We start from the raw sequence: 27455 nt of genomic DNA, 5'->3' as shown, positions 1-27455 counted from the left end.
GAAACAGGCACACGCAAATGCTCACATTGTTTGCTCCACGTGCTTAGTACATGTTGCCAAGTTAAGTCAAAACTGGTAAAAGTCTTCATAATTTTTGAAAGGCTGGTAACTTCATATATAAGTAAAAGTGACCTGATCCAAAAAGGATTTTCTTGTTGGGATTTTTCTCTGTTCCTGGAGTGTGACTAGTGTCAAATCTAGCTGCTATTAACGATATACAGACCTAACACCCGAAACCTTTTTGGAATGGAAACAGCGTAGTTCGACAAAAAGAGTTCAGACATAACAGTATTACCAGTTGGCGTCCGCTTTGCCGAAGCTCATGTCTTTTCCTGCCACCTGCTACCTGAGATCATTTAACCGGAGATGCCAGGGATGGAGACTGGGATCTCTTTCATGAAAAACATGGCCAGTAAGCCATGGGACCTTCTCAAGTACAGGAAACATCTCTTGAAAACCTCATTTTTAAATGTCACCAGCTGCTGGAGGTTAAGTGACTCAGAACCCCTCTCTGCATGGTTGAGGTATTGCTTTGAAAGTGGGAGTTGCGTTAGATTCCTGGTATTAGAATACTGTGTTGTGATAGGCAGGGACCTTGATCCATATTACTGAGAAAGAAATTTGAGAAAGAGAGCCAGCATGGTGTAGTCTGTAGTGGTTAATAGCTGTGGTTTGGAGCAGTGGACTCTGATCTGGAGAACCGGGTTTGATTCCCCACTCCTCCACATGAGTGGTGGACTCTAATCTGGTGTTGGTTTCCCAACTCCTACACATGAAGCCAGCTGGGTGACCTTGGGCTAGTCGCAGCTCTCTTAGAGCTCTCTCAGCCCCACCTACCTCACAGGATGTCTGTTGTGGGGAGGGGGAGAGAAGGCGCTTGTAAGCCAATTTGATTCTCCCTTAAGTGATAGAGAAACCAACTCTTCTTCCTCTTCTTCCATGGAACAGGTGCCAGATGCTGTGGCTTGGATCCTATACCTTTGTTTTGTGTGCCAATGCGGAGCTTGCCCTCCACTGCAGGCACCATTCCTCTCATGGTTGTCACTTTAAGGCCACTTGAAAAACATTCGTCTTGTGCAAGTGGAAGTGCCCATTTTCAGAGGAAGGGCATTCTGCAAGCGGAAGAGCTGTGCATACAGAACAATGGCATAGAATCCAAGTTTCTGTTTCTTCATAAAGGCAGGCAAGCAGGTTTTCTAGGGCGTGGAGCTATTCTGATGGACTTTGCATTGTATTTAGCATTGCTGGTGTGCAATACCACTCCTGTGGGGTTCACACAGGTAAAAGTTAATTGGTTCATCACCTTCGTATGAGACTTAGCAGTAACCTGTGTGCTGCTCTTGGTAGCTTTACTAGGAAATCTGCAGGGCCTTGGAGTATATTTTTTGTTCGGTTGAAGTAATAGAGACACCATTCGAACATGTAGTTGTATTAATGTAGTAGATCCTAGTAGAGAGATGCCCATCTTTAATACCAAAGCACTGCAGTATCTGGTGATATTTCTAATATGGAAGGGGGGATGTTGCATTACTGACATGGTTTAGAAATGTAGGATAACGTTTCTGCACTGTGTGTAGAGATGCACTGACCGCAGGATGTGTACTGTTCGTTTTATTTACTTCATGGGCTTTTCCTTGAAAATTGTAATTATTGGAGGCATCTGCAGAAGAAAATTAAGTGGCTCCAGAATTGTGAAAATGCGGAGGGAGGGCAGACGCCCAGAAGAACCATGCCCAAGCCGATTCCGACGCTTGTGGGTCGACTGCCCAGAAAATCAGGAGTAAGTCGAGCACGCTGGAAAGGCCCGCATATAGCTTACCATTCTCCCCAACGGGGACCCGAAGCAGCTTACATTCTCTCTTCCGTTTGTGCTCTTCACAGCCGTGTGAGCTAGGATAGGCTTACAGCTGTACAAGAAAATGTTCTTGAGTGCTAGAGTCTCCTCCATTTTCCTTGACAGCAGTCCTAGAAATGGCACTTTCTTTTTGTATCTTCTTCTCAGGCCTGCTTTGCGAAATCTGTTACTTCAGTAATGAGAGAGTATACATAGATGGTTAGTCAAATTATTGAACTCTCTCAACTTTGGCTGCAACTCACAATGCAAGCCATCTTGAAATGTGTAAAATCATGTTGAGGCTAAAAGGTTCTTTAATTAAACTTGTAATGATATCTTTTTTGCGAAAGGATGAGTTTTGACTACATGTCTTCTATTGGAGTAAGATGTCTTCACGCGGCAAGAGCACATTTTGTTATGCATCGAATTACCTTTTCATGAAAATGTCTTAGAAAACCCTGTTCCAAAGACAGTGACAATATAGTTAGGGTGACCTCAAACCATCTCGCAAGTAGGGTTTGGGGCTATTTCGCACAATAGCAAAATAACCGAATAGCTTTCTGCATCTCTGCCATAAAGGAATTATCACTCAACATAGCTTGTCTGTTCAGGTTGTCAAAAGTCATTTCAGCTTCCAAGTTAATGTTTGGGCTTCTTTAACTGTAGAGCTTGTTTTATTGAAACGTCTTCCTCTCGACTACCCAGATGCAGTCCACACAACCACTTTAAGTGGAAACAGAACTTCATTTGGTAGAGGTCCAGGAATCCGCCCATGCGAACGAAGGCCTCTCAGCACGCCTAGAGTACTTGAGTAACAAGTATGCCTTGAGTAACAAGAGCCTACGTTTGCAAATAAGTCCATAGAAGCCCTAGGTCACACCCACCTTTATATGTCCTCTTGTGGCACACTGATGGCCTGAAACGGAGAAAAAGAACAAACCGTCCCGTTTGCAGAGGCTTCCTGACTGGTCGCCTGGAGGGGATTCTAACTTACCATAGGCAAACCAGGTGAGTGGCTGCAAGTCAGGATTGCTGTGCTGGGCTTCAGAGGGTGTTGTTTCCAGGCGTTTGTGAATCCAAGTATATCTTAAGAAATTAAGTGAAGTATATAATTAATATTGGAAGGCCCTAACCTTGAAGAAGCAGTGGTCTTAGCACTGAGTATTGCTGGTCAGAAGGGCTGAGTACATGGGATGAGCTTGCGCCAGTTACACACACATTGACCAAACGGAGCCAATTTATGCAAGCGCCCGTTGTTAAAATGGAACGGAGAGGCTTCTGTGTCAGATGTATTTATATTCATGATGAAAGCACCGTCTTTGCTTTTTCCCTGTTAATGCTCTTCATCTTTTGTTTCAGAACAAACCCGTCCACTGCTCCATTTCCTATGCTGGAACTACACGAAGGACACTGACATAACATAACAGCTTCCCTTCTCTTTTACCCTTCACAACCAAAGGCCGTGCGGCATGTATAGTTTTTGGAGGTAGACCGGCATTTTTGGCTGCGCGGAAGCTCGGACCGTAAGAAGGAGCTGATATCGCTGCTCAGTCGCGGCTATTTCCCGAGTTCTCTGTAGGTCCCTTGGCTGTGGCTTTGTTTGCCTGCAGTTTGCGCTTCAGGGATGTATTACGTTTATAGCTGCTACATTTAGCTGGTAAATAGGTTGGGCTAATTAAAAACCTTTTGATCAATTGAAGGACTCTTCTCCGCTAATTGCCTTTTTTTTCTGTACAAGCATGTTCAAATACCTCGGGTATCGGGGCCATCAGGAGAAGCATTCTTTCCTTACCTGTTTTGAAACAGAATGTGAAAACCATTATAAATCTGAAGAAATGAAAAAATAAAATTATTTCAGTATCTTATTCCTAGGCTAGCACATGCAGATTTAAATTACGACCTCTCTTGGGATAGCCCAGATTGCCTCCTAGAGTAATCACAGATATTTCTAAAAGGAGAATTTAGGAAGGGAGTCTTGGAGAGTCAAACAAGTTCAGTCTTAAGCAAGGCTGTCCAACTTGAAGCTGTTTTCTGACCATCTTGGCCTGCAATGAGCTTTATGAACTTCCTTTGTCACCTCGTCTGAGGTGCAAGGCTGGATTTATCTGGCACCTTGTTCATTGTAGAACTTGGCTTGCAAATGTCTTGTAGTTGTCAGGGCTAGTCTTGGGGGTATATATGAAGCAGAGGAGTTGGTTTTCACATGCCAACTTTCTCTACCTTTTTAAGGAGAATCAAACTGGCTTACAATTACCTTCCCTTCCCCTCCCCACAACAGACACCTTGTGAAGTATAAATAAATTTATTTAATACAGTCCAAGACCAATAAAATAAATTCCATATAATAATTCTGACTTCAAGTATCAAATAGCTTTTGAGAAAAGAGACATTTAAAAATTATAAATTTACAGAATTATACAATATCTTTATAAAAATTATTTCTAAAAAGCCTGTATATGGCTTACCCAAGTTTTCCTAATCTTATAGGCTATCCATCCAAATTTGGCGACTTTGAAAGTGATCTCTTGATTCTTATCTGCTAGCATAACTGAGAGAGGAGTCCTATTTTTACCGGTAAACTTTTTAAAAAGTCAGCATAGCAATTCTTGACTTTCTCCCTCAGCATACTGGGAATTGTTTAAATAAGCACTCGAACCATTTACGTTGGATCCAGTGGGGAGGGTATTTGTAGGCCAGATTTTTTGGTCCCTTCCCTAGGGAGCCTGCTTCCCCCCCCTTCCAGAAACTTATCTCTGAGGATCAGGGAAGTCCCCCAAGCAAATTTGGCCACAGGTCAGGGTCCTGTGGCAATACTGGAGAAACCCAGGGTATGTGTAAAGAAAGCCCACGGCAAGAGCTTTAAAAACTGATTGGACTTTGCATCCTTACCATCTCTGCTCTCACTCTCTCTCACTCTCTTTTAAAGATACGAGCCACTTTGTAAGGCTGTTGGGGCAAACTGTTAGCTTGTGTGGCGAGTTCTAATGCTGGTTTGAACACTAAAATGTACGTGAATAAAAACAATAAAGAGAAAGCTGATTTAAGGAAATGATTGCTGTCTCTTTGTGTGTGTGTTAGTGTGTGTGTGTGTGTGTGTGTGTGTGTTTCAGAACTCACACTTTGTCTTCTTAACTTTGGTGTTAATGTTAGCTCGGTTAATGCGTGAAGGACCCAGCTCACTTTAGCTGACAAAACAGTCCTCTTAATTTCAACAGCGATGAAATATTCCTTTTTAATTTTACGGAGCTGCTCGTATTAATATTGCGCTATTGTAGTTGCCAAAAGGAAATTTAAAACATGCAACTAACTTTGTTTTTTTTTCCTTAATGCTTAATTAGGACTCCGCTCTGCAATAGCTTGCTCACAGAGGAACTGCACAGTAATTTTCACATTTCAAGAGGAAGCTGTTGAGTAGCTACCACCCCCCTCCTCGCTTTGTTTTGCTGTGGGCATCAAAAACCTTACCTTCAGTTAAACTTTATTCACATAAAAGACTTCTCCCCCCTTCCTCCCCAAGAAGACATAACTAACTTGCTTTGTCTTTGGTGAACTAAATTCATGTGTAGAGCAGGCTATGGACTGTAGAAGAAGATGAACTAACTATCTGTTGGCATAGGAATTAAAAAGAGAGAAGCAGAAATGGGTTATTTATTTATTTCAATTTCTATCCTGCCCTCCCCAGCTAGAGCCAGGCTCAGGGCGGGTGACAACATTAAAACCAGCCTTACAAGCACAATGATAATACATAATTCGTTAAAAACACTAAAATCAGTCATAAATAATCATATTAAAACACGGATGATGCCAAAACAGTCGTTACAGCTAAAAAACATTGCAGCCAGACTTCCCCCTCCCCCAATAGATCACAAGCTAAGATAAAGTACAGGTGGGGGAAGGTAGGGAAGCCTGCACAGATGACATCTGCGGCTGTCCTCAGTTGTAGGCCTGGAACAGCTCCATTTTACAAGCCTTGTAAAATTCGTTAAGGTCTTGCTGGGCTCTGATGTTACTGAGGAGGGAGTTCCACCAGGCCAGAGCAAAAAAGACCCTGGCTCTTGACAGGGAAAGCCACAAACTTTGAACACAGGGGAATACCAGTAAGTTATTATCCACAGAACACAATGTACTTTGGGGGGTGTTCCAGAAGAGGCAGTACTGAAGATACGAGAGTCCCGACCATGTAAGGCTTTAAAGGTCAAAACCAGCACCTTGAACCTGATCCGATATTCCAACTGGAGCCAGTTAAGTTGATGAAGCATTGGCTGTATATGTTCCCGCATTGGTCTTTTGAGCAATGCTGCTATTCGTGGTGTGCTAAATGGAAGAAGGTTGTGTCTGGGGCAGCAAATGGAGGCTTTTATTAGCATTTCAAATTATTTTTGTTTCAAATGTTGGCTGAGATCCATTGAAGTGCAGTGGAATTTGACTTTGTAACCTTTTGAATTCATATGCCTTTGCTACATCACACTGCTTCGTAAGTCATTTTTGCCACTGCAATTTAATGGTCACCACAAAAGGCTGCTCCAGAGGAATGACAAAGGGGTAGGGTCTGCAGCGGGAGGGGGTGTTGTTGGGAACTGCCAGTTTAGTCTGGATTCAGCCAAGTATCTAGGAGGGGGAAATGTTTCTTTACTAGCAACTTACTCAGTTTTCGATAGGTGCAACTGAATGAAAAACGAAATGTTTTGACAGATAACTTAGCACTGCAAAAAGTTGCATGTCCTGTCTTGCACTCAAAGACTCAAAAAAAAGTGGGGGCTGGAAAGAAGATGCTGAACTCTTCAGTGGATTCAGTGCTTTAGAGAGCCAGCGTGATGTAGCGGTTAAGAGCGGTGGTTTGGAGTGATGAAGTCTGATCCGGAGAACTGGGTTTGATTCCCCACTCCTCCACATTAGCAGAGGAGGCTAATCTGGTGAACTGGATTGGTTTCCCTACTCCTACACACGAAGCCAGCTGGGTGACCTTGGGCTATTCACACTCAGCCCCACCTACCTCACAGGGTGTCTGTTTTGGGGAAGGGAAGGGAAGGTGATTGTAAGCCAGTTTGATTCTCCCTTAATTGGTAGAGAAAGTCGGCATGTAAAAACCAACTCTTCTTCTTCTTCTTTGGAAGGCTTTGACATACTTCAGATGTCCAGCATTACTCAGGTGTAAGAGTTCCCAGGTTCAGACCATGTGCTCCTTCTCCAAAGGCAGGAAGCTTTATTCAACATTGTGTGTGCGTGTGTTCATTTATTTTTATTTTTGGGTGCTGTCAAGTCACAGCAGACTTATGGAGAGTCCGTAGGGTTTTCAAGGCGAGAGACATTCAAAGGTGGTTTGCCATTGCCTGCCTCCACATCAGGACCCTGGTATTCCTTGGAAGATGCCCATCCAAATACTAGCCAGGATTGACCCTGCTTAGCATCTGAGATCTGAGGAGATCAGGCTAGCCTGGGGCTACTCAGGTCAGGGCTTATTCAACATTATTTTATGTTATTTGTTCAGTTTACTGTTTAGAAATGTCTTTAGAGCACAGTAGCTTCTGGACAAATAACAACCAGCTGCCAGACAGTTCAAAGGGCTGGAGCCCCAGCAGTTAAAATGTTACCATGTGTAGTTATGATGATATGATTACCGTATGTGGTTATAATATATAAAACCACAAAATTTAAAATTAGAAGGCCCATAGGAGATGCAAAATGAGTTCTTATAGGAGCTTAAAGGAAAAGAAACTACCAAAGAATTACTTTCCCTGTTTAAAAATTCACTCTATTTATACTCTGCACTTAAAGCGGCTTACATTGTTCACTTCTCCTTTGTTTTATCCTCACAATACCCCTGTGTGTGTGACTGGTCTGAAGTAACCCAGCAAGCTTCCATGGCAGAGTGAGGATTCGAACCTGGGTCTCCCAGTGCTTGAGAATGGGTATATTAAACATGCACCATCAGCAGAAAATTCTGTGTGGGAAACCTGTTTAAGTATAGGTAGTGTGCTCACAGTTGGAGTGTGGAACAGCTTTAATTTAGTCAATTTGTTTTATGGCAGGGGGCATATAGATAAATGGAAGGTATTTAATGCAACATATTGTAATTTACCTTTTGATAGACTTGTCCCCACGTCTGTTTTTCTTCCACTTAAAAATTACAGTTGTTAAAAAAAATAAATCAAAATTTGAAATTCAAATCTTTGAACTTTTTCTTGTGTGTGTTCGTTGTATAATGTTCAAAGTGTGTAGCGTAAATATTTCTTGTTGGACTTCTGTTTGATCTAAAAATCCATTCATTTATTTGAAGAGGCTGGAGTAACCATCATATTAAACATTTGGTCTAGTTGTTCTGGTGGTTGTGTATATATAAGAATATTGCTTTGCTTTATTTGAGCCAGTAAGTTAACATGAACAAATATTAACCTCTGTGATACTTGCTTTCATTTTAATGGGTGGGATGGGAAACAGAATTGATAAATCAGGCAATAAATTTTGTTGGCTGTCCTCATTTTTATTCCTTGGCATTCGATTCCTGAAAAGGGGGGGGGTAGATTTAAATACAAGAAGACATTTTAAAAGTTTTAACATAGATTAAAAGAAAATGGCCCCATTCAAAACAGCGAGGCTGTGCCATGAAAAAAGGTGTTGCAGCAATGCCTCAGAGCGAGGGGGCGATCCCAGGGTGAAAGGGGGGAGGAAGCTACCTAAAGGCAGCTCTGCCTCAAAGATTGCCCCCCACCCATGCTGGCGCGGGCTTTTCCTTCTGGGAATTCCCTGGCGACGGGCCAGTGTAGCTCTGCGGTTGCCCAGAGCTTTTGCCCCCTGGACGGCATAAGTGCCCTTCATCCTGGGATAAATGAGCACTTACACCGGTGTGAGATCACACCGGCTCCTAAGGAGATTCCTCCCCCCCTTCAGTAACGCAGCCTTAATCTAAGTCAAAAGTGTTGACTTGCCTGCATAGACAAGCAAACAACCTTGATGTGCCTTAATATTTTCATCCGACAAACCAATGCCAGGATGTAAGCTGTTGGCAGAATTAAGGCTTAAAGTAGGTAATGTGGAATACTTTTTGCAGCTCTGTTCTAAAAAAATAGCACTTTAAAATGTAAGCAAAAGCGGTGAAAGAGTTGGCTGAGCGTGAACAGCAAAGGCTCTTTTTAGCATATCACACAGAGGCAAATATGGGTTTACTAAAGAACTCGTCCGCTTCTCGTCACAAGCTGCTGTAGAAACTTACCTGAGTTATAAATGCCCCTTACAATTCTGGCTGGGGTCAATTGCTGTTCAAGGGAACTATAGGTCAACAGCAGTTCCTGTAGATCAGTGGTTCCCAAAGTGGGCAGTACCACCCCCTGGGGGGGCGGTGGGATTACCTAGGGGGGCACTAAGGGGCAAGGGGGCAGCAGGAGGGCGCTAGAAATGGGCTCCTTCAACTATGTTGTTGGATAGGGTAGTGGGTGCTGGGGTTGAGTTTGTGGAACCAAGGGGGCGGAGGCCCGAAAGGTTTGGGAACCACTGCTGTAGATGAATAGAATAAGCTATGCTTCTTCCTCTAACAATTGTTACACTTGCAACATTATTTGTATATCAAAGTTCTGTTTGTGTGGAGAGGATTAAAGAAGGCTTAATAAGATACCCAATAAGCCATTCAAAACTAAAATAGCATTGTTAAAGAAGTTATACGTTAGTACAACGGCTACCACACACTTAGGCTAAAGTGGATTTAGGAAGTTGTCTTCCGCCAGCGGGTGAAGTCTTCTGTGTTTTGTTTGGCATGCCCCCAGTAATTGTTCTTGGCCCTCCTCCCTGGTTTTAATATTGTGCTTATATGTTTATATGTTTTGTTTGAATTATTTTATATATGATTTTGAATGCTGTTTTACTGTTTTCATATTTCCTGCCTTGGGGACCTTATTTGGGCGAGAAGGCAGCATACACATGTTTTAAATAAAATAAGGTACACGGTCTGGTTCATGTTGTTAGGTGACCCCTTAGGTATCGGGGGGGGAAAAAAGAAACTAATGGTTTATATGTATTAACTGGCCTTTCACTATGTGGTTCTGAAGAAGTATTTTCACCCTTCCCTCCAACAAATCCTCATAGGAAGAGAGAGATCGTAGGTACATACTCCATTTCTAAACTTGTACAAAAATGAAGAAATATGCAAAAAGAGCCAGCGTGGTGTCGTGGTTAAGAGCGGCGACTTGAGCAAGGCTGTGTTAACGATAGGAAGTTTTGGAGGATGTTGATTCATAGGGTCGCCATGAGTCGAAAGCGACTTGACGGCACACAAGGATGCCTCAGAATTCAGGGAAATGTTAGGAAACTCCACTCCTCCCCTGATTTAATTTCTTATCGCCAAGTTCTGTGATCGATAACTACTTCTTGGTTGGGCCTCTGCAGAAAAAAAATGTGATACAGAGGGAGGAGTTGGAGGGGAAATATGTCACCATATACATTTGGGATTGGGCTGCATTGGAACCAACTTGCTGCTGTCACGTTTTGAACACTGCAAAGTTCACTGATCGGTTTGTTGCTATTTATTTACTTTGTTTGTACCCTGCCTATCACCCCCATGTGGACCCAAAGTGGATTTCATCGTTCCTCTCTCCTCCGTTTTACCTCCACAACAACCCTGTGAGGTAGATCAGGCTGAGTGTGTGTGAGGTGCGTAAGGTCACCCCGGAAGCTTCCATGGCAGAGTGGGAATTCAAAACTGGGGCTCCAAGGTCCTAGTCCAGTACTCTAACCATTATTGTCTGATAACAATCTACTGGTGGCCCCTGGCCCTAAGAGTGTGCGGCTGTCCTCAACGAGAGGACATGGTGGAATGCTCTGTCCTCAGCGAGAGGACATTCCTCAATGGCCTGGTGGAATGCTCTGTCTGATGACATCAGGGCCCTGCGGGACCTTAAAGAGTTCCACAGGTGCTGCAAGACGGAGCTTTTCCACCAGGCCTACGGTTGAGGGCAGCCGCAGGTATCATCTTCTGCTGGCCTCCCTAATACCCCCCTTGCTTCTATGTTACTCCTGTTATTGGGGGGGGGGCGCGACCTACTGCTTATTCTGGGCACTATGGGCTAAATTAGGCGCCATCTGGAGTTTTAAGGTTTTAATTGGGTTTTATTGTTAATTTTAGAATTATTACTTTTATTGTTGATGTTTTGATGTGCTTGGATGATGTTACCCGCCCAGAGCCTGGTCTTGTCCGGGGAGGGCGGATTATAAGTTGAAAATAAATAAATAAATAAACGAAACACAATTTTTTCAAAAATTCTGCAACCTTGTGTAAGTTCAGCAAAAGCTGAACGGTAAAATTTTGGAGAGGTTTGGGAAGGGAAGAAGACTTTCCTGAATAAATGTAAGTTGTGTCAGATGTACTTCAAAGGTATAAAAATTCCAGAAGAGAGGCAAGCGATTCTGTTTATTTCCCACAATGACATGCAGTCAGGGTTTATTTAGTTGACTGTTCATATATTTAAGTAATTAAAATAGTCCTTGAGTATGAATTATTTACATTACACTATAGAACCAGTTTTAAAACAAATATGTATGGCTATTAAATATCAGCCCTTATTTTGTTAAACAGTAAACATATGGCCAGCAAAGAATGGAGCCTGCTCAGCACAGTACTTGTTCACAATTTTAAGTTTCCTTGCCACATTTGCTCAGAATGGAATAAAAAAAAGGGAAACATATTTTGCATATACTAAAACTGGATTCATCTGTGCGCAATGAATTACCCAGATAATTAAAGTTGTTTGGTACAATGAATAGCTTTTAAAAAGACAGGAAAATTGCTAAGACTTAAATACTGTAAGCACGTAATTGCAGAGAATGGTATAAATTTATGTGGTGTCTGTTGTTCCTATAATCTAAGTTACACCCTGTGTTGTAAACTAAATTTCCCTTGCCCCAGGGTGTTTCTGGAAGTGAGACAGCCTGTGTTTAATAGCTTTTTTCCCTGGGTAAACAACATTTAAAAGGATATGGCAGCATGCTTTAAAGTAAAAGTGGAACAAATAGCCCCCTCTTTTCTGTTAATTTCCTACTATGGATATACTTAAATTATTGTTCTATTGAGTATGCATTTACTAATTCAAGCATTTCTCGTTGGAAGCTATGGTATGGTGAAACTGGATGTAAATTTCTTATTCATTTGTTGTGTTGTTGTTTTTGGGTGCTATAAACCATCAATGATTGCTGCTAAATAACCAAATTGTAACAAAGGCGTAGGGCAGAGGTTCCCAAACATTTTGAGTCATGGAACACTTTTCAGGAGAGAAATTAGTCACGGAGCACTAATTTTCACCTAGCACCTACATACTAAACCGAATGACAGTAGTGTTTCTTTCCAATCTCTTCACGGGGCACTAGGAGATGGTATTCAAGGAAAATGAGTGGTATCATATTGATGATACCAAACATCTGTGCATACCAACCCCAGAAACTTCTCGTAGATGAGCTGAAACTTTTCAGCACCCCACAAGAACAACCCCAATGGAGCAGAGAAGTAGTTTCCCCATGCAACTTTCCCGACAAGGGTACAATCATCTCATGGACCCCTTCCCCCACTGACCCCCACCATCTGTTCATGTGGATGCTACGACTGATGATGGTACAGGCTGCTGCTAAGAGCTCCGGGAGAAATCTATCGGAACATGGTCATCCTATCTCCATTTATTGGTTTATTTATTTATTTTCCCAATTTTTTTAGCCTGCCCTCAATCCCCAACTAAGGCCGGGCTCAGGGCGGGTTACAACAATTACATTACAGTAAGAGATAAAACAATTTCACAGTTAATTTTATATACATTACAACAGTAATAATAAAATTAACTCTTTGAGGTCCCGCAGGGCCCTGATGTTATTAGAGAGAGAATTCCACCTGAGATCTTGTAACACCTTGTCAAGGACGGCCGCACGCTCTTAGGGCCATATCTGAAGCAAGTCCCCTCTTGATTTTGTGCCTTAAAATTGTAGCGCGAGTCTGCTTTGAACATTTATTGTCTGTTTACATTTAATTATTATACTCCACCCTGCTCTCTCCTCCAGCGAGCTCAGAGCTGCTCCTACTGGATTCCCAGTTTTTCTCCTGGGAATCCAGTAGGATTCCAGGCCGTCTACTGAGCCAGACCTGCTCAACTTGAGCCATAGGTATTAGCCAGAATTTTAAATTGGGGATGTTAAACTGCTGCTTTCTTAGAAGCCCCTCTGTATCCCAAACAGCACATAGGTTTTGGCACATAGGTCAGGCTCTGTAGTAATGTTGGTATAATGTGGCATTAAGGGCTTCACGGGTATTATGTGTGAACTGCAGCAGGGGGAGCAAAGAATGTATTTCTCAGAAGAATTTGTTGAAAGAAGGGCCGATCATGCAGCAGAAGATTTCATTGCTGGCCCATGGAGGTACGGCTATGCCTGGGTTGCCAGCTCCAGGTTGGGAAATACCTGGAGATTTTTGAAGCGGAGGCAGAGGAGGGCGGGGTTTGGGGAGGAGAGGGACTTCAATGCCATCGAGTCCAATTACCAAAGTGGCCATTTTCTCCAGGTGAGCCAATCTATATCGGCTGCAGATCAGTAGTAATAGCAGGAGATCTCCAGCTAGTACCTGGAGGTTGGCAACTCTAGTTATGCCCCTGCAACGCAAATGACATTGAGTCAACTGCACATATATTATTGAATTGTCAGTTTTACAGGGATGTTAGGAATCGTCTAATTCTACCTTTGCTTCCCAGGTTTTATGAGTACTCTAGTTCTACTAGATATGCTAGCATTTCAATGGCAAATTTTCTATTCAAAGATAAGAATATCACTGTCTCGTACATAGCGGCAAAGGTCTTTTTACGCTGCCATCAAAATACGGAGATCGCGGTTGGCACGAAAGACAGCCTGATAAATGTTAGGGTGATTGTATTGTATTGTTGCAATTGTTATGCTGGTCACTGACTGTATTTAATTAATGATGAGGCCGATCATGGTTGAACCCCAGTTTCAGAATCCTAGATACATTGTGGTGACTTTTGTCTGCTCTTCATTGGTGGGTAAAAATGTATCTGGTAAGCACAAACATTTGTGGTCATTAGCTTGTCAGTTCTGACTGGCTTAGCTTATCTGAGCTATTTTCAGCCCATTCCTCCCCTTGAGGGCTGAAAGTTCTTAGGAGTGCAGGGGCTTACGCCGGCATCCGTTGTCCTTGCACCCGCAAGACTGGCATGGATGCTGGCGTCAGGCCCCTTATGCTGCCCTCTCTGTGCTGCCGCAGCCCAGGATGCTAGCTTAGCCTCCTGCCACCATCCTGATGGCACACTTCCCAGGGGGCATTCCTGGGGCGGCCCAAGGGAGGAGCCACCTTTAGGTGGCCTCCTAAGCCCTTTCAGGCCAGGAACGCTCCCTTTGTCCTCACCTCGATGTACTCCACCTAGGTGGTGTATCCCCTTGGAACTCTATGGAGCGGTTCCATGGGGCTCGAGGGTGAGGGCAGCAGTTTGGCTTTGGTTTGGGAGGCTGAATCCTCCTTTGGAGGCGGCGCCACCGCTTCCCCTCAGGAATGGGCTGCCTGTCTTGTTCCACCTTAGTTTAGTTCAACTATTGATCATTTTTGAGCTGCTGTTTTTCTGTCATGATAGTGTATTTATTTTACTCGTGAAGGGAAGAAGCTTTCACTTTATGTGTGTGTGTAAAATATAAACTTCCCTTGTTTTTACGGGTTCTGTAAGCTGCCCTGAAGACCATGTTTGGTAGAAAGGTAGGGTAGATTTTTTTTTTTAAAGATGTAAATAGTAAAAACGTCTTCTGTTACCAATAAAATGATTTTTTTAACAGCCTGATTATAATGTATAAGACAGCAGGCATGGCCAGGTTGTGGGTCACCAGTTCTTCTTGTATCTGGTATGGGGCATTGCAGTGAATGTAAATCGTCTTTCGTATTAGTGAAGCACAGATTGGCGATTCCTTTTTGCATTCAGTCTTCCTTCCTGTTCCTTGTCTGTGAAGACCCTGCTTCTTTAACATCTTGCCTTTTAATTAAGGCTGGAAGAATTTTTTTAAAAAGCTCTTTGGGGCTTGTTTTCCCCCCTACTTGTCATTAAGCCGTGCATTTGGAAGCAAAGGGGAAAGGGGTAAGATTCGAGTCTTTATAATACCAGTGTAGTCCGATGTGTCAAATCCACCTGTCAAATCACCTTGAATCTTGTCTACTACTTTTAGATATCTCTCATGTCTGCCTCGTTTGACATTTCAAAGGTTCATGCCTTCTAAAATTCTGCCTTTGCTTCCCACCCACCCTGTATAGGAACCAGCTTAATGCATGTTATTAGGTAGTTGGTCTGATTTCTTTTCTTAATTGGCTTTTGTTCTTTATAATGCATTTGTAATTGCAATTTAATGTGCTGTTATTATATAAACTTATAAGGGCCTCAAAGGGCAGAGAAGTACCACGCAAACCTTTAAAAAGGCATATTTCCCAAGTCTGTCTTCTGCGACCAGGTGCAATTTCAGTGAGTGGTTAGTTGGATCTACCCCTCAGCATGGTGTAGTGGTTAGGAGCGGTGGACTCTAATCTGGAGAACCAGGTTTGGTTCCCCACTCCTCCACATGAGTGGCGGACTTTATTCTGGTGAACCGGGTTGGTTTCCCCAGTCCTCCACCTGAAGCCAGCTGGGTGACCTTGGGCTGATCACAATTCTCTCTGAACTCTCTCAGCCCCACCTACCTCACAAGGTGTCTGTTGTGGGGAGAGGAAGGGAATGAGATTGTAAGCCATTGAAATTCATAAACATCAGCACAACTTTAACAGAAAAGAAGAGAGTTTAAGAATGAATAAGGCTTGGCTTCATGTCCTGAAAACCTCCAGACTAACAAAGACTACAGTCCACAATAGCCGTGCGGATTAGCCTTGGATTCCACATGTTAACAGATCACTTCAGGATACAATGGTTCCACATTAACATACCACACCCTCATTTGCACATTACCTTTAATACTTTGCAGGACAATGACGCAGCTCAAACCCAACCCCCTTCTGACTAAATTTTACTCTTCCTACATACTTGACACTGAGAGACACTGTCCTTCAGTGTTACTCCTCTGAAGATGTCTGCCACAGCTGCTGGCGAAAGATCAGGAAAGAAAATACCAAGACCACGGTCACACAGCCTGGATAACCTACAAGAACCAATGAACCGTGAAAGCCTTCGACAATATTTTAATCTTTGCCTCCTTTCCCTCATAAATTCCTGCTTTTTTAAATTGGTCAAAGATTGGGGGGAGGATTATTTTAATGGTTGGATTGCAGCCGGTAACTGGCGCTTGCCTCTTTTATACAAGACTGTTGGAAATTTCTGTTTTTGTGACCAGGTTTGGTACTGGCATAACAAAGAAGTGATTTGAATTGTTTTACAGTGTGAATTAAGTGACAAATATGGAGCTAGAATCCAGGTATCTCTAGAGTACTGCAGTAGCCAGTTTATTAATTTCTTTCCTGGACTCTTTCGACATTCCATCCCTTACTGAATCTTCTCAATATGTATTTTGTCGTAGGCTTTGAAACAGCGAAGTCCTTTGCACTTCATGGAGCACATGTTATCCTTGCCTGCCGGAATATGGTGAAAGCCAACGAGGCCGTGCAGCGTATCTTGGAAGAATGGGTAAGGGGATATATCTATGTTGCTTAGCACCAGTCTTGAGAATGGTCAGATGCCGCTGGGAAGTGTCAATATTGCGCAAATGGCCAGATGGGGGAGAGTGGTATCCAAAGACAAATCTTAATGGGAGAGATCACCTTTTTGTGAGGTGTGATATTTAGCCATGCTTGGTGCTAGTCATATTTGGCTGCCTTGATCTTACGTAAGATTCCAGAGGGATGTTGAAAACACTCTTCAAACCATGGGTCAGAACCTTTTGCAACTAAAGACCGAAACAACATCAAAATTCAGAGTAAGAGATCAACAAAAGAACAGAACATGAGAAAGCCCATTTGCTTAACTAAAACTATACAACTTGACATTACTGATAATAGATATGTTGATTAATAATCCATACAGTTTCTGCAGCATGAACGCTGGTTGTGGTGAGTCTTTTGTTAGGAAGTAGCACATACATGATTTCACCATCAGCAATAATTATACCCAGGAGCATCCTCCCAAGTTGTTTTAGTGCATTGGCATGAATCTGCACATGGTTCACACTTGGATTGGTGGTAACTGTTCACCTTTATTGTTCTCTTTCTGTAAATAATCTCTAAGAAGCCTTTTAGTCCCTTAAAAATCTGTGTCTGCCATTATACTGGTTATTCTACTGGTTATCTGACCCACCAATATACCGTAAGTGAAATATTTTGTTTTCCTTTTTAAAGAGCCATATTTGGTTCCATGCATTTGGCTCTAGAGCTGTAGGCTGCATGTCCCTGCTTCAAACCAATCATGAATGCGTACATTGTTAAGCTATGCACTATCCACAGAAGAGAGGCTGTAGAGGTAGGGAAACAGTCTCAACCATAGTATTTTATCATGTTACATCAATGCTTTTGGGGGAAAGGGGGATCTAGTATTTTTGTGCTGAACATTTGAAACTTCGAGACTTCTAATGTTTAGCCGTCTGTATAAAGGCAGCATAGATTTTGTAAATGCTAGGTATCATACCCCAGTACTGTGAGTTAAATAAATCAATCAGCAGGTCGGTGGATCTGGAACGTATGATTAAAATATGGCTAAGTGGAATCTGTTTCTTGCAAAAATGATTGCATTCTTTCCATTTGTATATCTTCCATTAATTTGGAGATTCAAGTGTGCTTTCAGTCGGATCAAAAGATCTGCGTAAGGAAGGAGAAGAGCCAGTAGAGAGGCTCTGCAAGCTCTTTCTTTCTGAAGGAGGAGTTTGCACAAAAAGTTTACACAGTGGTGTAATCGGTATAGCAATGTTTATGCTTTCACAAGTGGTTATGCAAGTGGAAGAGCATCACTGGATTTCATTTCGTTTTCCTTGTGCATCTCTCTAGCCCTTTCACGAGCATCTGTGAGTAGAACCATCTTTTGATCCTCTCTATTACCTGTGCCATTTAGGGGTGAGCACAAATTTTTTTTTGGTACGGGTTTGGGTTTATTAAACCCAGAAATTTTCAAAAAATCTGGGGAACCTAGATTTTTCAAAAAAATTCAGGTTAATTAACCGGAACCCGAAAAATTCTTGAAACCCCTGGATCTTTCAGATCTACCCCATTGGATGGTCTGGCGAAGACTGGGGAGGGGTGGATCTGAAAGCAATCCACGCTGCGCTGCTTCTATGGACTCTGGAAAAGTGGCTCAATGTGGATTTCTGTCAGTTCCGCTCCACTGACCTTCTTTGGAGTCCGGAGAAGGCCCAGGGGCCTGGGGTGAGTTTAATGAGCCCATTCACCCAAAGTGAATCTGAAAGTTGAATTTCTGGCAACAAATGGAAAACGAGCAAACAAAAAAGTGCCCTCGTTGTCTTCATACACTCAGTGCTTGAATTGTCAAATAGCTTGAAACAAGTTTGAAACTATCTCTCCTGAAAGGCGGTTCATGTACCCTGGCAGTCAGCTATCAGAAGTGATGTTGCACTTTTGGTAATGAATTGAAGAACAAAAGATCCCTCGTTGTCCTTTGTTTCAGATTAGTTCTGAAGCCCTGCACTTATTTCCTAACCATTCCCAGCTCCTAATTGTTCGCCGTACAATCTCATCTGTAAAGTGGGTACCCCGAGCACTTTCAATGTGTCTTTGTAATGGCTTTGTTGTTGTTTATTGAGAGGGACTAATTAACTTTGATTATTGCGCTAATATTATGGCACTTTGACAGTCCCTCAGATTTATGACTCTGGGAAAATAAACAAATGAAATGCAGGTGCTGGAGCAGAAAGAATAAGTTATTACTGAACTTTAATTACTTGGAATGTGTAACTGGGAGAGAATTAGTTGATGAATTACAGGATGTTTAAAAATTACATCAAATTGTAAGCAATCTTGAGAAGAAGATAAAAGACAATGTCTAATTAAGGCGAAGGAGGAGGAAAAGGTATTTACGATAAACGACTTCGACTAATTTTAACAGATCGGTGCTGCTTTCAAAATGGAAGCCTCTGTCCTGTACAGATATGTATATTCATAAATTTACAGTAAAATTGAGGGACTAGTAACCAAATGGGCTGTTTTTTTTTAACACAGCAACAAAAAGGGGGGGGGGGCTTAATCCTATAAAACTGGAATAATGTACCCAAAGGTAAGGAATCAACATGAAATCATGGGCTAATATTGCTGCAAGTGCTTTTGTGAAAAATATATATAATTAATTTAATACAAATTATAAACAACTTGTATGTAGCCCTGTTCTAGCCTCTAGACCCATTTTTTTCAAACATATACATAAACAAATTTTAGACTTTACAATTTACAAATGTCAGCTTACTTAGTCTAAGGATTGCAATTTTCTTATACATTCACATCCTTTCAAAATGGCGGAGAATTGTATTATTCGGACCACTGAAGAGGGCTTCACAGCCAAAACGCGTATGGTCTGAGCTGTGATATTGTTTGGGTAAATTGTCACACTGTTGTAATTTTGTGTTTTTATTTTTATTTGGCGTGTTCAGCACAGATATGTAGAAGCTAGAACAGGGCTACATACAAATTGTTGATGTTTATATTAATTTTGTGTTTTTATTAAATTAATTATATATTTTTCACAAAATCACTTGTATCAATATTAGCCCCTGATTTCATGTTGATTCCTTACCTTTTGGGTACCTTATACTGTTTTTTTTTAGTACTCCTGGAACAAAAATCTCTGGCTGAACGTTTCTGCGTTCCACCTCTAATCTTTGTGCTTATATCACTTCAGGCGCTTTCACACATCCTAAATAATGCACTTTTAATCCGGTCAGTCTAAAACCTGCAGAGCTGCTCAACTTAGCCTCTTTTGAAAACAGTGGTTGTCACTTCCTGAATGGGATAAAACCATATTTACCCAATAAGGGCAGAGCCAGTGTGCTGTAGTGGTCAGAGTGGTGGTTTGGAGCGGTGGACTCTAATCTGCAGAACCAGGTTTGATTCCCCACTCCTCCACGTGAGCGGCAGACACTAATCTGGTGAGCCGGGGTAATTTCCCCACTTCTACACATGAAGCCAGCTGGGTGACCTTGGGCTAGACACAGCTCTCTTAGAACTCTGTCCTACCTACCTCACAGGGTGTCTGTGGTGGGGAGGGGAAGGGAAGGTGATTGTAAGCCGGTTTGATTCTTCCTTAAGTGGTAGAGAAAGTCAGCATATGAAAACCAACTCTTCTTCTTCAACTAGCTGACTTAGATGTGTATAGGAGCAAAGAAGGAAACCTTGATGCATAAGAAGGTAACTTTAGCTGAAGCACTTAAGAAATGGTTGGTACATTAAGAATGAGAGGTCACTACACACACCCCTAGAGAAAGAGAGGGGAATGTTCCTTCAGACAGTTTTAATACTTGTCTAACTAGCATGCTGAGAGCCAGAGTGGTGTAGTGGTGAAGGTGTCGGGCTAGGATCTAGGGCAGTGGTTCCCAACCTTTTTTTGACCAGGGACCACTAGGACTTTTTTGTTCGGTGCAGGGACCCCAAGGTTCAAAATAAAAATTCTGAGAATTTCAAAATAAACTTTAATCATAACTGTTAGTTAAACATTAAACTTATAAAAATATATATTCAAATATTATTCTAATAGAGAACTTTTAATTGAAAATATTAATTTATTATGGGTTTATAACTTTGTTTCATGGACCTTAATTTAGTTCTCGGGGACCCCTGGGGGTCCACGGACCCCCGGTTGGGAACCAGTGATCTAGGGAAACCCAAGTTCGAATCCCCACTCTGCAATGGAAACTTTCTGAGTGACTTGGGCCAGTCACACACTCCCTGCCTTAACCCTGGCAAGAATTTGGATGGGAGACCGCCAAGGAATACCAGGGGCGTGACTCAGAGGCAGGCAATGGCAAACCTCCTCTGAATGTCTCTTTCCTTGAAAACCCTGTGACGTAACCATACGTCAGCTGTGACTTGATGGCAAAAAACAAACAAACAAATTAGCATGCCACTAAGCACCTGTATTGGTCAGCCCTGGTTAGTATTTGGATGGAAGACCACCAAGGAAGACCAGGGTTGCTGTGCAGAGGAAGGCACTGGCAAACCACCTCTGTTAGTCTCTTGCCCTGAAAACCCCAAAAGGGGTTGCTATAAGTCGGCTGCGACTTGACCGCATTTTACACACACACACACAAGCACCTGTATTAGCAGCGATAGCCACAAAGAAATTTCACTTTCACACATTTCTTGTCGAACAGACATGCTAACAACTAGAATGAGCCTGGTCTTGGGAGGGCGGGCTAGAAATCTGAGAAACAAAGTTAAAAATGAAATGTATGAGGCTTCAAGCTGTGGAAAATGAAAATGACCAAGTTAGCTGACAAGAACGTAAAAATCAGCAGAAAAAAATGTATTCTGTGATACCCCGTGATTACCCCCCCCCCCCGAGGTCCTTGGGGTAATGGCAGAAGGATTTTGTTCCCTCCCAGTTTCTGTGTTTAGGTGGTCTGTGGCTTAACCCAGAGATGCATAATCTTTTCATTGGTGTTTTTAATTGTGTTGGCGTTTTTCCGTGGGGGGGATGTTCATATCAGTTTAGATCTGTCTACAGTTTCTTGCACTGAAAAGAGGAAATTAGGATTTTAGAGCTATGATTCATTTTAATCAGAACAAAATTGTCAAGCATAAATCTCTCCTTGAGTAGTGGAAAGGCCCTAAAGCGGCCAGGAAAAAAAATATATCAATACTTTGCAAAGGAGGAATGATTGTTCCAATTCGCAGCTTAATTGACTTTAAGGCTTAATGAAAAACACTCCGGTACAGTTTGTAAACACATTTGCTCAGGAGAACGCTGAAATCCTTTGCTACGAGCTGAAGAACTCAGGGGCTTATTTTGTATTATATTATTGACATCATTGAATGAAAGCGTAATGATTGAGTAGGGCTTCATAGTGCCTGGTTGTAGCTGTCTTCTTAAGAAATACTTCTGAATACACACAAAATATAGTATTTAAATTGTAAGTTTTTGAGCTTGAAGCATGTTGTCGTTCAGTTTTTTAACTATAATGTGCTATGTAAGTATTCGTTATCTGAAATTTGAAATTTTATATATATTTTTTAAAAAGTGAAGTACATAGTTTTTTTTAAAAAACCACAAGCTTAAAGAAAATGTCGTTTTCCTCATGAGTAGGAGGCTTCTAAGGTTTTTTTTTTTAAGTCTTTGGTTCAGTTTATTTGCTTAAAAAAGTATTTCTCACCAAAGCATAAGTTTTGCAGGCGTGACCAGACATACACAGGTACAAACCATAATGCAAATGCCTCCAAAAATGCATATCACAGCTGTTATGTGTATGTGTGTGTGTGTGTGTGTAAGGTGCCGTCAAGTCACAGCTGACTTATGGTGACCCCTTTTTGGGGTTTTCATGTCAAGAGACTAACAGAGGTGGTTTGCCAGTGTCTTCCTCTGCACAGCAACGCTGGTATTTCCTTGGTGGTCTCCCATCCAAATAATAACCAGGGCTGACCCTGCTTAGCTTCTGAGATCTGACGAGATCAGGCTAGCCTGGGCCATCCAGGTCAAGGCCACAGCTGTTATACTGAGCTATATTTAGATGACCACCTCTACCAGCAACGGATTGCACACATTTAACTGGTTTTTCCAAATGCTTCAGCAAAATGGTCCCCCCCCCCGCCAGGTTAGGGGGTCAGATCACGAAATAACATTCCCATAGGGCTGTGCATATTCAGAAAGGCCGTCTGCCATTAACATTGTGATACGTATCACACAAACACAAAAACTTAAAAAAAAAAAAAACAACCAACAGCTTTTTTTCATTCTATTATGGCCATTCTCTCAAATAGAAAAAGAAGAGTTGGTTTTTATACTACACTTTTTGTCTACCTTTAAGGAGTCTCAAAGCAGCTTACAATCACCTTCCTTTTCTCTCCCCACGACAGGCACCTTGTGAGGTAGGTGAGTCCGCGAGAGTTTGGAGAGAACTGTGACTAGCCCAAGGTCACCCAGCAGGCTGCGTGTAGAGAGGGATGCTCTAGGCTGATCCTGCATTGAGCAGGAGGTTGGACTGGATGGCCTGTGTGGCCTCTTCCAACTCTATGATTCTGTGCTTCTAAGTGGAGAAACAGACCTGGTTCGCCAGATTAGAGTCCACCGCTCATGTGGAGGAGTGGGGAATCAAACCCAGTCCACCGCTCTTAACCACTACACCACACTGTCCTTCTGCTTTATGCGGCTTTCATCAGGATGCTCATCTCCAACTAGGTGAGGCAGAGCTGGGTGAGGACGAAACCTTGCTGTACAGTTCTGGCGAGAAGCAGTGAGCTTTGGTTTGGGTGTCTGGGCAAGAAGGATCATGTATTTAATTAATTTATTTAGACTCTGTAAATGGAGCCTGTCCAGACCTGCTTGAGGTCGCTCGCAACAATAAATGAAACCAAGCAGATAGGTGGTCAACCTGATAAAAACAGATGATACCGATTAAAAACATATCAATAAAAACAACGCAATTGGATTATATAAATCAAGCCAAGCCGGTAAAATAAATGCCAATAAAAGCAAGCCAAGGGATATTCGCTCTCCCTTTTGTTCTGTTCTACGGCAGAAGGTATCACTTGCCGTCAGTGACCTCATCATGTAGCCAAGTTAGTGAGGTGGATCCAAACATCCAAGTAGCTTTCCTCCAAATTGTGGCTCACCCTCCAACCAAAGAGGTTCTTCAACAGGAGGAGGAGGAAAAAGAGTTGCTTTTTGTACCTTGCTTTTCCTCTCCTTTTTAGGAGTCTCGAAGCGGCGTACAATCACCTTCCCTTCCCCTCCCCACAACAGACAACTTTTGAGTTAGGTGGGGCTGAGAGAGTTTGGAGAGAACTGTGACTAGTCCAAGGTCACCCAGCAGGCTTCGTGTGGAGGAGTGGGGAATTGAACCCAGTTCTCCAGATTAAAGTCTGCCAGCCTTAACCACTACACCAGGCTGGCTCTCAGACTGGAGGAAGGCTCCTTAGTCTGGAGGAAGGCTTCAAACTTTTCTCAGTGGGGTGGGAGGATAGGGGTGAGATCTCACCCCCCCCCCCCAGTGCTGTTGTGATATTGTCATCATCACGAGATGCCTGATGGGAGGGTTTTTGCAACTGGAGAAAGAAAGAAGAACGCCACCAAAACAGCAGTCAAGTCAGGCAGAACACTGGGTGTGAAACTGGCATGAAAAAAAGGACATAAAGCCATTTGGGTTTTGGCCGTGGGCCCTATCAGAACCCCCACCCACCCCCAAAAAACCGTTAGCATTAAAAACACTCAGAAAAATCCAGTGCAGGATTAACCTTTTTTAATGATTTGCTAGGAAATGTGTGTGTTAAAAAAGCAAGCGAGTTGATTCAGAACCATTTAACAGCTTCGCAAATAGCAGCGTGGATGAACTGTTGAGATACACTCCACCCCCCCTTTTTCTGTAAACATATGGCATGAATTTGCCTCTCTCATTACAGATGCTGAGAGAAGGGAAAGACAAATATTTATAGTACATTCATGTTTTACAGTAAAAACACTGTTCAGTTTGTTTATACAGTTCCACTGTTACAGTTTTTATGGTTGGTAATGAAACCACTGTAAAAGAGGGGCTGAGTTATGTAGCAGATGTGTTGAGCCTCTTGTGCTCCGAAAGGCTGGCCTGGGGTTGAATTGCGGATGTCATTTATATGGGATCCATGTCCTGAGAACAGCCGAACCGTTTCAGACCTCTGGCTTGTCCGTGGCCTGTCTCGCTCTAGCCTTGCGGCGCGGCTGTAGTAAAGCGGTGGCTTTTTATGACCCAAATAAGCACCGTTGTTTTCTTCCAAAGTAATTATCTTTTGAAATACGCGGGCATCATCTCTGCTACATGCGGGGTAAGCGAAGGAGGCTTTGACAGATTTGGTAGGCGCTCTTCGGATATTTTGGTGACTTACAGATGCTCTGTTAACTTCAGAACTCCCTCAGCCCCACCTACCTCACAAGGTGTCTGTGGTGGAGAGGGGAAGGGAAGGCGATTGTAAGCTGCTTCGAGACTCCTTAAGGTAAGAGAAAAAGCTGGATATAAAAACCAACTCTTCTTCTTCTGCCCTGACCTGGATAGCCCAGGCTAGAAGAAGAAGAGTTGTTTTTATACCCCACTTTTTCTCTACCTTTAAGGAGTCTCAAAGCAGCTTACAATCTCCTTCCCTTCCCCTCCCCACAACTTGTGAGGTAGGTGGGGCTGAGAGAGCTCTAAGAGAGCTGTGACTAGCCCAAGGTCCCCCAGCTGTCTTCATGTTCAGGAGTGGGGAAACCAACCCGGTTCTCCGGATTAGAGTCCGCTGCTCTTAACCGCTACACCACGCTGGCCTACTACACCACGCTGGCCCAGTCTCGTCAGGTGTTGGAAGCTAAGCAGGGTCAACCGTGGTTAGCATTTAGATGGGAGTCCACCAAGGAATTCTAGGGTTGCTGTGCAGAGGCAGGCGATGGCAAACCACCTCTGAATGTCTCTTGCCTTGAAAACCCCATAGGACTACCGTAAGTCAGTTGTGATTTGATGTCAAAAAAAGAAAGAAAAAAAGAAAGATGCTCTGCCAGGTTAATTGATGTGAAGTCAGTAAAATTTCTTGCAGACCGTTGTGGTTAGGTCATTCCAAGGATCCATTTCGCTTTGAGTGCCTGAACAAGGTTGCAACGGGCTTGAGATGCTTCCAGTTGTGCATAATTATATACTGCTTATGTCCGGTGTGGAGTACAAAAGTGTTTTCAGCAGCAGCAAGCACATTGTACAGATTCCTGTGTGCACGTTGTCGTTCCTTAGGCTGCCGAGTCCCCAGTTTGAAATTTCAGATTGTCACCTGGAAGAATAAAAACGTACTTGTGAGAAATGCGAGTGATGATCTCACCAAATCTGGATTGTGCCCAAGGCTTACACAGTATTCGGACACGATGATTACTAGATGAATCTGACAATTAAAGATTTTTTTTAACTTCTTTCTCTTACAACCCAAGGGGAAAGTTTGGCCATTGTGCTATTTTAATGCTTTTAAAGATTTTTAAATTTTGTATAGCGCTTTTAATGAACCAGCTCCACAGAACTAGATACACCAAAGCATAAGGTGGGATAGAATTCAGAGTTCAAACCAGGCTGGGGAGAGGCCGTGGCTCAGTGGTAGAACATTTGCTTGGCATGCAGAAGGTCCCAGGTTCAGACCCTGGCATCTCCAGTTAAAGGGATTAGGCAAGTAGGTGATGTGAAAGACCCCTGCCTGAGACCTCGGAGAGCCATGGGGAGGGGGCTTGGCTCAGTGGTAGAGCATTCGCTTGGCATCCAGGAGGTCCCAGGTTCCATCCCCAGCGTCTCCAGTCAAAGGGACTGGGTGGGTGATGTGAAAGACCCCTGACTGAGACCTTGGGGAGCCATGGGGAGGGGCCCCTGGTTCAGTGGTAGAGCCTCGGCATGCAGAAGGTCCCAGGTTCAATCCCCGGCATTTCCAGTTAAAGGGAGCAGGCAAGTAGCTGGATGTGAAAGACATCTGCCTGAGACCCTGGAGAGGGGCCGTGGCTCAGTGGTAGAGCATCATCTGCTTGGCATGCAGAAGGTCCCAGGTTCAGACCCTGGCATCTCCAGTTAAAGGGATTAGGCAAGTAGGTGATGTGAAAGACCCCTGCCTGAAACCCTGGAGAGCCGCTGCCGGTCTGAGTAGACAAGACTGACTTTGATAAGGCAGCTTCATGGGTGAGATTAAGAAGGGGGATCTTGCGGGGCCATCCAGGAATATGTGTATGTGTGTGTTTTTAATTTAGAGAATTTGTGCATCACCTCTCCAGGGGAGTTGCCTGAGGTGGCTTACAAAATAAAACATAATACAAACACAGAACATTTAAACTTGCTAATTAAAACTCAGCAGTAAAACCCCAGCCAGAGCATAAAATCGTAGATCGGTCACCAGCTTAAAATGAAATCAACATTGTTTTTTGTGTGTGTTTTTTTTTTTTTTTACAAAAAGCATGCTATAAAGTGATGTTAAATGATCAATCACTTCATTAAAAGCCTGGGTATAAACAGAAATGTTTTGGCCAGGTGCCTAAAAGAGCTGCTGGGTGAGCCATGAGGGGAAAGGCACTCCATAGCCGAGGTGCCTCCACTGAAAAAGCCCCGTCTCTAGTTGCTACCAGCTGAAGGTACGAGCGAGGAGAATATGCTTGTTGAACACAACGTGCATTTCTTAAGGTATATGTTAACGTTTTCACACATACGCACAATTCACATTCTCTATTCTCGCATTAAGCAAGATCTGATATAAATTTAAACTTTGAAAAAAGTTCTTTTAGCCAGTTCCTTTAGCTTCTCTGTAAAGCCACTGATGACAGAGGGATGCTTCATTTTCCATTAATGAAGAAGGCCGGTGTAGCTGATGGTAAAAATGCTACTAAGTGTCCGTAGGTACATTTCATACTTTACATGATTCCTTTTCTAATTCTGCTTATCTTTTCATTCTAATTCCCTAAAGGACATATAAAGGAACCCCTAAAGAGAGTAATTACCGCTCTCCTTCTTAACCAAGGCTCCTTCC

The 27455-nt window shown here is 42.8% G+C and overlaps 1 protein-coding gene across 1 annotated transcript in view; it reads left to right on the top strand.

Moving 5' to 3' along the window:
• The window catches only part of WWOX (WW domain containing oxidoreductase), a 651250-nt gene that overhangs the window by 18569 nt on the left and 605226 nt on the right, over positions 1-27455 (top strand). The window contains exon 5 of the mRNA XM_056862223.1: positions 16349-16455. Coding sequence (XP_056718201.1) covers positions 16349-16455 — 107 coding nt within the window. The remainder of the gene's footprint in view (positions 1-16348; positions 16456-27455) is intronic.

Source organism: Euleptes europaea, chromosome 17 (genome assembly GCF_029931775.1).
Source record: "Euleptes europaea isolate rEulEur1 chromosome 17, rEulEur1.hap1, whole genome shotgun sequence".
NCBI classification, from domain to species: Eukaryota; Metazoa; Chordata; class Lepidosauria; order Squamata; family Sphaerodactylidae; genus Euleptes; species Euleptes europaea.
This window is presented reverse-complemented; position numbering and strand designations above follow the sequence as displayed.